This window comes from Castor canadensis, chromosome 11 (assembly GCF_047511655.1).
Source record: "Castor canadensis chromosome 11, mCasCan1.hap1v2, whole genome shotgun sequence".
In the NCBI taxonomy this organism is placed as follows: domain Eukaryota; kingdom Metazoa; phylum Chordata; class Mammalia; order Rodentia; family Castoridae; genus Castor; species Castor canadensis.
The window spans coordinates 47,857,714-47,869,858 of NC_133396.1; the positions used below are offsets into that span (position 1 = coordinate 47,857,714).

At 36.8% G+C, this 12,145-nt stretch overlaps 1 protein-coding gene across 1 annotated transcript; it reads right to left on the bottom strand.

Annotated features, from left to right (window-relative positions):
* Positions 1 to 535: 535 nt before the first annotated feature.
* LOC109675654 (olfactory receptor 1A1-like) lies at positions 536 to 1,474 on the bottom strand. Its single transcript, XM_020152317.2, has one exon. The coding sequence runs from the start codon at positions 1,472 to 1,474 to the stop codon at positions 536 to 538; it is 939 nt and encodes a 312-aa protein (XP_020007906.2).
* Positions 1,475 to 12,145: the final 10,671 nt, after the last annotated feature.

The following is a 12,145-nucleotide window of genomic DNA, read 5'->3' on the forward strand; positions in this document are numbered from 1 at the left end:
AAAAGGTAGGAGGTTTGTGGTCTGAGGGTGGTCTTGAGGCAAAAAGTGTAAGACTATTTGTGAAAAATAATTAGATTAAAAAAGGCTAGGGCTTTGGTTCAAGTGGAACAGCAGCTGCCTAGCAAGCAGGAGGCCCTTAGTTCAAGACATAAGTGCCACCAAAAAATTTACATACTGACAGCAATTAATGATCTTCAAAGCATGAATTACTGCGACCACACCCTTTGACACAAGCAGAACATAGCTATACTATGTGGATGTAGAAGCCAAGTCTCAGACTTTCCTAACTTTACTCTGCTAGTTGGTAGCGTAGGTAGGACATGAATCCAGTGCATTGTGCTGACACTCTTCCAAAAGTTGCAAAAATGTGTTGAAAGTGATAATTCCAATGAATTGTTCCATCAACGATTACAAGATTTTTGAGAAAAGGAATTTTAGGCTGGAAAGATGAAAAGCAGCTTCTTAAAGGAGAGGATATTGGAGCTGGGGCTCTAAGTTCTTCCCAACTGTGGTCCACAGTACCCAGAGTATGATTTCACTGTGGAGCTGAGGAGGTTCTACTGTGGAAGAGTTTCCCCAGAGCAACCTTCATATCCTGGTTTCTCAGACTGTAGATGAAAGGGTTTAACATTGGGGTCACTGCCATATACATCACAGTTATCACTGCATCTTTCAGACTGTAACTGGTGAGAGGTCTGAAATATGTGACCATGACTGTTCCATAATATAAAGAAACCACTGTCAGGTGAGAACCACAGGTGTTGAAGGCTTTGATTGTTCCTTTAGTGCATGGAAGTTGTAAGACTGTGGTGAAGACCTGAACATAGGAGACAAGGATGCAAAGCAAAGGCACAGAGAAAACACCAACTCCCAGATACATCATCTTCACATTAAAGTAGATGTCAGAACAGGACAGCTTGAGCAAAGGGGTAATGTCACAGTAGAAGTTGGCTACTTCCTTGTTTCCACAGAAGGACAGATGAGCTGTGAGCAGAGTGTGGGGAAGGGCATTGGCATTTCCAACCACCCAAGACCCAACAACCAGTAAGACACAAAGCCGGGAGCTCATAAATGATGTGTAATGAAGTGGGTGGCTGATGGCCACAGCTCTATCAATTGCCATTGCAGCCAATATATAGCTGTCTGTGTTACCCAAGCCTATCATGAAATACATCTGTGTTAGGCATCCCCTGAAAGAGATGGCTTTGCTACTCATGAGATGGTTGACCAATGTCTTGGGGATGGTTACAGATGAGAAGAAGATGTCAACAAGGGAGAGATTTGCAAGGAAGAAATACATGGGATTGTGAAGACGAACATCAGAGAGAATGGCTAGGATGATGAGCATGTTTCCAATTAATGTGATGGGATAAATGAACAGAAAGAGGAAGGAGAAGAAATTTTCCTTTTCCTGATGTCCAGTAATTCCTAAGAGGATGAAATCTGTGGTGAAAGACTGGTTTTCTTCTCTCATGACTCCTTCAGCATGAAAAGGGAAAGGAATCCAAAATTATTAGTACAGTTATTGTGTGTTATGATCATCCACATTCTCCATTTTGACTCCAGTTATCATCTGTCTAAATAACTGGTTGTATGAAATCCAGAGGCACTCCATAGTTTGGGAAAATTCCTTTTTGGTCACTGAGACTAATTATCATCTATCCCTGGAAACTCATGACTAAGAGTGAGAAATAATATATGAATCAGAAGTACTTATCCTCCCCATTAACATCCCATATAAATACATAGGATTTAACCATTTCATAATAAAGTTCATCTTCCATCACATAGAGTATTTGTTATGCTTTGTGGAGAAATCATAAATGTGTGATTAATATAGTTTTTCATCCATTCATTCTACATATAAGACATAGACCTGCTCTCATCACCTTATAATTTCATGGAGAATCTAGAATCACCACCAGTTTTAGTGTACATGATAAGGCAAAGACAGTTTTTGGAGAATTTGACAAAGTGTTCCAGGGCAGAGTGTGCTTTAATGGAAAGACTGGCCTGGAAGTTTGAATTGTTTCACTGACCAAACATAGAATGATATCAGAACCTAGGAGATGACAGGTATCTACACTGGCATTGGAAGATTGTAAGTCACAAGGATCACTGGATTTAGGTACTACCAAGGTGAGCCCAGTGAACTTTCTCCCCATGTGCCCCATTTGCAAAGTGATTTGTCACCACTGAGTTTTAGGCTTTATTGTTTTGACAAATTCTCAGATATAATACAGAATCATAATGCTCTTTATGTCTCTCTTACTGTTTTTAGTTACTTGTTTAGGTGACTCATACAACTCATAGTAGCTGTAACTCATGCTTATTAAATTTCTGTAGGCTTGATGTATTTTCCCCATATTTCCATATTCAGGAATTCTGTCAACATGATTGACTAAGCCCCGTACAGTGTAAATCCAGCCTAAGATTGCAAGATTTTCCAGGAGAGGAAAGCTATATATTGTTTTTTAAAAACTCTTGTAGATAGGTTATTGTGGAGTATTGTTCATTTAATGCATCAATCACTTTGCCTGAAATATTTCTTTAATTGACTCTGGTTTATTTCTTTTATGTGACGTTTGTAAGCACAATCACCCAATTTGTTTCTTGTCTGTACATAATCTGTTCTTGGTGAGTCTTCATGTAACAATTAGTACATAACTCACACATTCTACTTACTTCTCAGTGCTCTAGCTTAGACTATCAGAGTTTTCTATCTGAAATATTGCAATACTCCCATAACTGTTCGTTACAGGTTCCTTCATCTTAGATCCATGATGCAATGAAGGCATACTAAATATGGCAGAGACTAGTAGCTGTGTGTTCAAATACAAGCTGTTCATTTTTTTCTTGGACACTCAAAGTACATTTCCCAGTCTCCCTTGTAGTGAGGTGTGCTCACGTGACTGAGTTTTAGTCAATTCACTTATGCATTCCAGTTTTGGACCTGTTCCACTCTATGCACATATCCAGGAAGCTGAATGGGAAAATGGAGTGACATGGTGAGCTGAACTTGTATCCCTAGTTCTCCACATCCAGAAGAGCTACTCGCCACAAGACTACCCAGCCAGACTCTTACACAGGAAAGACTCTTTAAGTTATTTTGTATTTTGTGATCAATTTGCTACAGTAGTCTGAAATAGATAATTTTTCTAACATAACTTCTAATCAGGACTTAATGAAATCTGCAATTAATTCAATCACCAAATTCTCCCTGTCTCTGTAGTACATAAGTGAATTATATACGTGGCATGGGGGAAGTAAGTCTAATTATCTTTATTATATCTAATCAATGTTCTTTCTTTTCTTTGCACATAAAGCATTTTGGTTTTGTCTCTTAAGCTGCCTTTCCCTTCTGCATATAGAGTTGTAATACCTTAGGCTTTGAAGGGTTCAGTAAACCTGGAGGGCTCAGAGACTGCGATTAGTTCATAGGATGTGGGAGAGTAAAATTTCAGAGGTGGGGGTCTTGAAAACATGCCAGATTAAGCTGATGTTGACAAGTCTCATTTCTACTAAAACACATAGAAATTACAGATAAATATGCAAGTAAAAACCCCTTCAAGACACAAACCAACACTTAAAAAAAGACATGGGAATACTCTGGTATGAGAAACAAATAAGCTCAGAGCAAGAATTGGAAGCCATAGCTGATTATATGTAATCCCCCATGGGGTTTTCAATCAGGGATTAGTTAGATACTAAGTGTGGGAGCATGGCCTGCCTGTCCCCTTTGGTACAGGAGTATGATCACAGATTTACATGAAGCATGGAAAGTAATAATCTCTGTATAAAAAACTGGAAGTGTCCTATGCATGAAAATAGTACTGAGAAAAATTTAGCTGTACAAATTAGAACAAAAGTATAGAATTCACAGAAAATATGATTGTCTACAAAAAACCCAAGGAAATCTAGATAAACTAACAGATATCAAGAAGTTTGCTAAAACGAATGTGCTAAAACAATACTGTTCTTATACCTAGGTTAAAACCAATTCAGAAAATATAATTACAAAAGAGTTCTTATTCAAAACAGCAATAGAAAAATTTGAGGAATCTGGAAATAATTCTAACAAAACATATCCAAACTACTTTCAAAATTAGTAAACTTAACAAAGAACAAAAAAATGGGGATATCCAGAATGTCAATGGAGAGAGCTTTAATATGAAAATGTCTGTTCTCTTCCAGTTAATCTCTGTATTCAATGCAATCTGAATCGAAATATCATGGGTTTTTATTAAAATATAGACTGCAGCAAACTGATCCAAAAATTTATGTAGGTCAAGAAGGAGCCAAGACAATTTGGGGAAAGAAGAAAAGAAGAAAGTATTGTTCCATCAGATTGTACTTGAAACATTTGCTAAGTAGAGGTAGGGAATGACAAATAGACCAATGTAATAGCATGGAGGAATAAGACAGAGATACAGTGTTTATTATAAGGTGGTATATGATAGGGGTTGGTGTAGATATAAGCAGAGAAAAGGATGGATTGACTATTTTGCAAAGACACATGAGAAAAATGGTTACCTAGTTATAAAAAACAGTACAGAAAATAATTCCTAAAAGATTAATTGTGGAATGCAACACCTCAAAAATTTAGAGAAAAATATGTTGATAAAGTCTAAAAACACAGCAGAAAATAATGGCAACAGACTTGTTATTTTTCTTGTCTAGGTAACCAATTTCTTATGACACTGCTGAATAGTCAGGTAATCCTTTATCCTGCCTATTTTAAACTAAACTATGTCATATGTTGCTTTTTATTGGCTGCTTAATCAGTGTCTGGGCTCCTACTTTGTTGAATAGATAACTTGTAAAACAGACATTAGTATGCTCAGTAAGCAAAATAAAAAGAAGATCTTTAAATTAAAAATGAAATTTAACTTAGTATTCTCATCCAAGAGTACACAAAATATAAAACTCTTGACATTTCAGGTGTTGGAAAGAAATTAAGAAATTAACATTAGCATTTGGCAAACAACTGGCACATATACATGAAAGCTATAATTTATACTCCTTGCACTTAGAAATTATGCTTTCTGATGATCCTAGAGAAATCTTAGCACATGAACACAAAGAGACACAAACAGGGATGTATTGGCACACAGGAAACTTAGAAATGGCCTACCATTGAGGGAATGGATAAGGAAATTGTGCTACTTTCTTAATGAATTTTAACATAAAGTAATGCATTGGTATATAGCAACAGTGTAAATATTGAATAGGAGTATACTCCCACCCATAGATTAGTGGCTATCTTGGGACTAAGAGGTAGAAAATTAAGATTTTTGGATAGAACAAAGAGAATTTCATGTGTATCTGTAACATTTATTTTATAGGTATTTCAGCAGGTTCATAAGTGACTAATGATTAATGGTCAGGCAATGGATTACCATATCTCTGTGAAGGACCCACTGCCAGGCTCCGTGGTGCTTGAGAGTATGCAGTGTCATTGTAGCTTTTCCCTAAGACCATGAATTTCGGTGAGTCGTATGTCCATAACGCATGCACATATACACTTTACTCCAGGAGGTAGACAGAGTTTAGGACTGAGGTAATCTAGTCCCAACTGCCTCTTCCTTGTTAGTGTTCATGGATAAAGGAGAAGTGTGGTCAGACAAGGGTTTCACTTATTCTGTTTTTGTCCATTGGATCTTGAGGACTTAGGTTCTGGATTCAGGCAGACATTTGTGCCTTAGTTTTCCTGCTGCCTCTCTGTGACTTTTGTCAATTCATTTCATGTGAAAATTAAATGACATAACAATTCTACTCACCTGTGTGAGCTTTGTGAGGGTCAAAGGAAGGAATCTCTTGGTGCCATTAGTGGCCCCATACTGCTTGATGTTGCTGTCATGAAAACCCTACTCGTTATTTACAGCCCCACCTGTGAAGTCAGCTCAGCTGCTATCAAAAACAGTCCTGTTCCTGTAAATGTCACTCCTCTTCCACATATGGGAAGTGTGCAGGCAGCTTGTCTAGCACATGCTAGCATTTCTTTTGGGGGACATGTAATCTTGGGTGCAGCATCCTGGTGCTGTGTGGCTTAGGTGAGTAAGACAGGACCAAGATGCCTTAGAAAGAGAAGACCCCAATTTCTGACCTATGTATAGAAGGGGCAGAAAGAGTTGTCTTGAATGGAGTCTGAGAATGAGGAGTCTGGTGTTCCCCTCAAAGGGAGCTGGGTGAGTCTTGGGATAGAGAAGATCAGAATTTGTCAGCAAGTTATAAAGTCTCCTGAACTATGAGTCTCCCAAGTCTTCTTTTAGTTCAAAGTCAGAGTAATTGTTAAGACTCATGGAAACTCCTCTGGATGTGCCTGGAGGGACACAGGGCCTCTCAAGAGTAACTTAGAATTTCCTGGAGAGTGTGTCTCCAGGGTCCAAGCTCTGTGCTGACCTATTCCATATTCTTTGCTTGTATGTGATCTCCTCTCCTCTGCTGTTCAGCAAACTTGCACAGCCCCCTTGGGGTTTCAAGGGCTATGGTACAATTGAGATCCTGCATGTCTTCTAGCCCATTCTTAAGCCTTTCTTTTGCTTACTGTGTCAATGAATAAAGAATTATATTTGTTTGGTTTCTCAGTGTTTAATTTTTTGGGCTCATATATATTCTGGGTATTAATTTTGCATTTGATTAATAGCTGGAAAAGTTTTTTCTCCCACTATGTAGGCTGTCTTTTGATTCTGTTAATATTTCTCTTGCTGTACAGTTTTTTGATTTGTCACTTCTTGCTTTTATTTCCTGAGCAATTGGAGTCTCACTCAGGAAAGAATTATATCTGACTGTATCTTCAAAGGTTTTCTATATATTTTCTCTAGAAGTTTCAAAGTTTCAGATATTTTCTTTAGATCTTTGTTCCACTTTGAATTTATTTTTGTACAGGGTGAGAGATAACAATCCAATTTCAGCATTCTACATGTGCACATTAAGTTTTCCCAACACTATTTGTTGAAGAGGCTTTCTTTTCTCCAACATTTGGTTTGTCAAAAATCAGATAGGTGTAGTTGTGTGGGTTTATTTATGGATCGTCTATTCTATTCCAGCATTCTATATGTCCGTTTTTGTGGCAGTACTATACTGTCTTTGTTACTATGGGTTGGTAGTATAATTGAGTCAGGTATTGTGATATTTCCAGCATTTCTTTTCTCTCAGGGTTGTTTTGACTATTCAGGGTCTTTTGTGCTTTCATATGAATTTTAGGACTAATTTCTCTATTTTGTGAAAAATGACATTGAAATTTTGATGGGGATTACATTGAATCTGTAGATTGCTTTTGGTAGTATTTCCATTTTTGCAATATAGATTCTGCCATCTATAAGCATAGGATGGATATCTTTCCATCTTCTAGTGTCTTCTTCTATTTCTTTCTTCAAGGTTTTATAGCTTGCATTGTAAAAGCTTCTCACCTCCTTAGTAGTTTATTCCTGAGTATCTTATTTTTTTGAGGCTATTTTGATGGGATTATTTTCCTGATTGCTTTATCAATCTGTTTATTATTGGTGTATCAAAAACCTACTGATTTTTATGTTGGTTTTGTATCCTGCTATTCTACCAAAAGTGTTTTCTATACCTAAAAGGTTTTTTGGTTGATTTCTTAAGGTATTTTATTTTTAAAATAAATTTTTATTAGGACATATTCATGATATGGGGGGTTCATAGTGACAATTCTGATTAGATTTATATTGTACATTAGTTTCACTACCCCATCATATCTCCCCCTGATCCCCCTCCTCACCCCACCCAAAGTAATTGAAAGAAGTTTTTAAACCTCTTGTGTATAGATATATGACATCCATTTACCATATACCATCACTTTAATCTCCTTCTTTCACCCTTCCCCCTCCCTGTAGTACCCCCTAACACTGTACCTGTTTTATAGTCCTGGTTTTCATTATTAATATTTAAGTTGACATTCAAAGGGGTGTCTCAATGTATGCCCACTGTGGGTGTGCTTTACTTTTGGATGTTTAATCCTTTTGATTGCTCTCCCTTACCCCTTTACCTCCCACCCCCTATTTTCAACAGCTTTCAATCACATCCTTATATCCTCTACCTTATGTTATTATGCTCTATCATTCTCTTTTCCTTTTTCTCTTTCCCTGAGATCCACAGAGTAGTTCCACCATTACAAACATGTTCTACAACTGAGTTTGTATATGATCATGCTTGTTTTTAGTATATATGCTTATCTTTGGATTTATCTTCCATGTATGAGACAAAACAGGTATATTTTCTGTTTATGATCCTGGCTAACTTCACTTAACATGATGTCATCCAATTGCATCCATTTACCTTCAAACCCCATGTCATTATTCCTTGTGGCTAAGTAATACTCCATTGTGTATATATAGCATTATTTCATGATCCATTCATCAGTTGTTGGGCATCTGGTTTGTTTCCAGAGCTTGACTATTGTAAATAGTGCTGTGATGAACATTGCTGTACAGGTATCTCTACTGTATCCTGTTTTATGCTCTTTTGGGGCTGTATCATTAGATCATATGGCAGTTCTTATCTCTGTTTTTTTGAGGACTCGCCATACTGTTTTCGATAGTAGTTATACTAATTTGCATTCCCACCAGCAGTGTGTAAGGGTTCCTACTTCACCATATCCTCACCAGCATTTGTTGTTACTATTGATTCTGGCCATTCTAACTGGGGTGAGATGAAATTTAATTGTTGTTTTGATTTGCATCTCTTTTATAAACAGGGAAGATGAACACTTCTTCATGTATTTACTGGCCATTTGTACATCTTCCTTTGAGAATTTCCTGTTTAATTCATGTGTCCATTTCTTCATCAGGGTGTCAGTTCTTTGGGGGCTGAGTTTTTTAGTTCCCTGTGGATTGTGGATATTAGTACCTTATCGGATGAGTAGCTGGAAATGATTTTCTCCCATATGTGGGCTGTCTTTTGAGTCTGGCAACTGTTTCCTTTGTTGTGCAGAAGCTCTTTAGTTTGATGCAATCCCAATTGTTCATTGTTTCTCTTAGATGTTGAGCATTTTGTGTTCTGTTCAGGAACTTGTTCCCTATACCCATCTGTTCCAGTGTATTTCTTACTGCTTCTTGAAGTTGTTCTAAAGTTTCAGGCCTTATATTAAGGTCTTGATCCACTTTGAATTGATTTTGATACAGGGTGAAAGATACCCTAGTTTCAGTCTTCAGCATGTGGATATCCAGTTTTCCCAGAGGCATTTGTTGAAGAGACTGTCTTTTCTCCATCGTGTGTCTTGGGCTCCTTTGTTGAAGATCAGTTGGCTATAGATGTGTGAGCTTACATTTGGATCTTCTGTTCTGATTCATTGGTCTTCCTGTCTGTTTTTGTGCTGATACCGTGCTGTTTTTATTGTTATGGCTTTGTAGTACAGTTTGAGGTTTGGTATTGTGATGCCTCCAGCATTGGCCTTTTTGCTCAGAATTGCTTTGGTTATTCGAGGTCTTTTGTGTTTCCATGTGTACTTCTCGATTACCTTTTCTATTTCTGTGCAGAATGTCATTTGAATTTTGATAGGGATTATGTTGAACAGGTAGATTGCTTTTGGCCATTTTCACAATGTTGATTCTACCAATCCATGAGCATGGAAGGTCTTTCCATCTTCTAATGTCTTTCTCAATTTCTCTCTTCAGTGGTATATAGTTTTCATTAAAAAGGTCTTTGGTTTCTTTCATTAAATTCATTCTATATCACTATTGTGAATGGAATTGTTTCCCTGATTTCTTTCTCATTTTGTGCGTTGTTGGTATACAGAAAAAATACTGATTTTGGTATGTCAAATTCATATCCTGCTACTTTGCAGAAAGAGTTTATGATTTCTAATAGTCTTTTGGTATAGTTTTTGGGGTCTTTTAAGTACAGGATCATGTCATCTGCAAACAGGGATAGTTTGACTTGTTCCTTCCCTATTTGAATCCTTTTTATTTCTTGCTCTTATCTTGTTGCTCTGGCTAGGAATTTCAAAACTATATTGAATAGGAGTGGAGGAGGCAGACAGCCCCGTCTTGTCCCTGACTTTAAGGGGATGCTTTCAATTGTTCTTCATTTAGTATGATATTGGCTATAGATTTTTCATATATAGCCTTTTTTATGTCAAGGAACATTCCTTATATTCCTAGTTCTTTCAGAGCTTTTATCATGAAAGGGTGTTGGTTTTGTCAAGACTTTTTCTGCATCTATTGATAGGGTCATGTGGTTTTTGTCTTTGCATCTGTTTATGTACTGTATTATGTTTTTGGATTTGTGTATGTTGAACCATCCTTGCATCCCTGGAATGAAACCAACTTGGTCATGGTATATGATCTTTTTGATGTGTTGTTGATCTCTGTTTGCCAGTATTTTGTTGAGAATCTTTGCATCTATATTCGTTAAAGTGATTGGTCTATAATTCTTTTTTCTGGTTGCATCTTTATTGGGTTTCAGAATCAGTGTGAGCCTGGCTTCATAGAATGAGTTTTGTAGTGTTCCTTCCCTCTCTATTTCCTGGAAAAGTTTGAGGGGTATTGGTGTTAGTTTTTCTTTAAAGGTTTGGTAAAATTCAGCCATGAATCCACCAGGTCCTGGGCTCTACTTTGTATGGAGATTCTTTATTACTGCTTCAATTTCATTGCATGTAATTTCTCTTGCTTTAATTTTGGTTGGTTGCATGCATCTAGGAATTTATCCATCTCATCTAGATTTTCCAGTTTAGTTGAATATAAGTTTTCAATGTACTCACTAATTATTTTCTGGATTTCCTTGGTATTTGTGGTTATGCCCCCTTTTTAATCTCTGATTTTATTAATTTGTGTCTTCTCCCTCCTCCATATTGTCATGTTGGCTCAGGGTTTGTTGATCTTGCTAATCTTTTCAAAGAAGCATCTTTTATTTCATTGATTCTTTGTATCATTTGTTTTGTTTTGACTTCATTAATCTCAGCCCTCATCTTTGTTATTTTTCTCTGTCTTCTAGTTTTGGGTTTGGTTTGTTCTTGTTTTTCTAGGAGCTTAAGGTACATCATTAGATTGTTTATTTAAGAGGTCTCTGTTTTTTTAATGTAGGCACTTATAGCTATAAACTTTCCCCTTAGCACTGCCTTTGCTGTGTCCCACAGATTCTGGTATGCTGTATTTTCATTTTCATTGGATTCTAGGAGCTTTTCATTTCTTCCTTTATAACTTTGGCCACCCATTGGTTTTTTTTAACAGTGTGTTGTTCAGTTTCCACGTGTTTGATTATTTTCTAGGGATTCTTTTGTTGTTGAGTCTAGTTTTTTTTCTGTTGTGATCTGATGCAGGAGATTATTTTGATTTTCTTGAATTTGTTGAGGCTTGCTTTGTGTCCTAAAATATGATCTATTTTGGAGACAGTTCCATCAGCTGCAGAAAGAATGTGCATTTCCTAGTTGTTGGGTAAAACACTCTGTAGATGTCAACCATGTCTATTTGGTTTAATGTGTAGTGTAGCTCTGATGTTTCTTTGTTAATCTTTGTCTGGATGACCTATTCATTGGTGACAGTGGGGTGTTCAGGTCTCCCATTATCATTGTGTTTGTTTGTGTTTATCTGTGCTTTTAGGGCCATTAGAGTTTTTAAAAATGTATTTAGGTGCATATCTGTTAAGGATTGATATTTCCTCTTGATGAATTTTTCCTTCATTATCTCTTCTGATTGATTTTAGGTTGAAGTCTACTTTGTCAGATATGTGTATATCTATTCCTGCTTGTTTATTGGTTCCATTTGCTTGGAAAACTTTTTCCCAACCTTTGACTCTAAGCCAAAGTTTATTTTTTCTGTGAGATGAGTCTCTTTTAAGCAACATATGGATGGGTCTTGCTTTTAATCCAATTTGCTATTTTATGTGTCTTGATTAGGGCATTAAGGCCATTTATATTCAGTGTTAGTATTGAGAAATGCCTGTTGTTTCCAGTTATTTTTGTTTCCCTGTTGCTTAGTTTTACTTATTCCTTGTTTACTTGCCTGCTTGCTAAAAAGGGTTTATTTTCTCTTGATCTACCTCTCTCTCTCTAGTTTCTTCTATATGTAACAGTCCTTTAGTATCTTCTGTAGTGCTGGCTATGTGGTTGCAAATTCCTTTAGTTTTTCCTTTCTGAGGAAGGTTTTAGTTTCCTCTTCAATTAGGAAGGATAGTTTTGCTGCATAGA

Excerpts from the sequence above, each read along its gene's own strand:
- LOC109675654 (XM_020152317.2), bottom strand. The coding sequence starts at position 1,474 with ATGAGAGAAGAAAACCAGTCTTTCACCACAGATTTCATCCTCTTAGGA.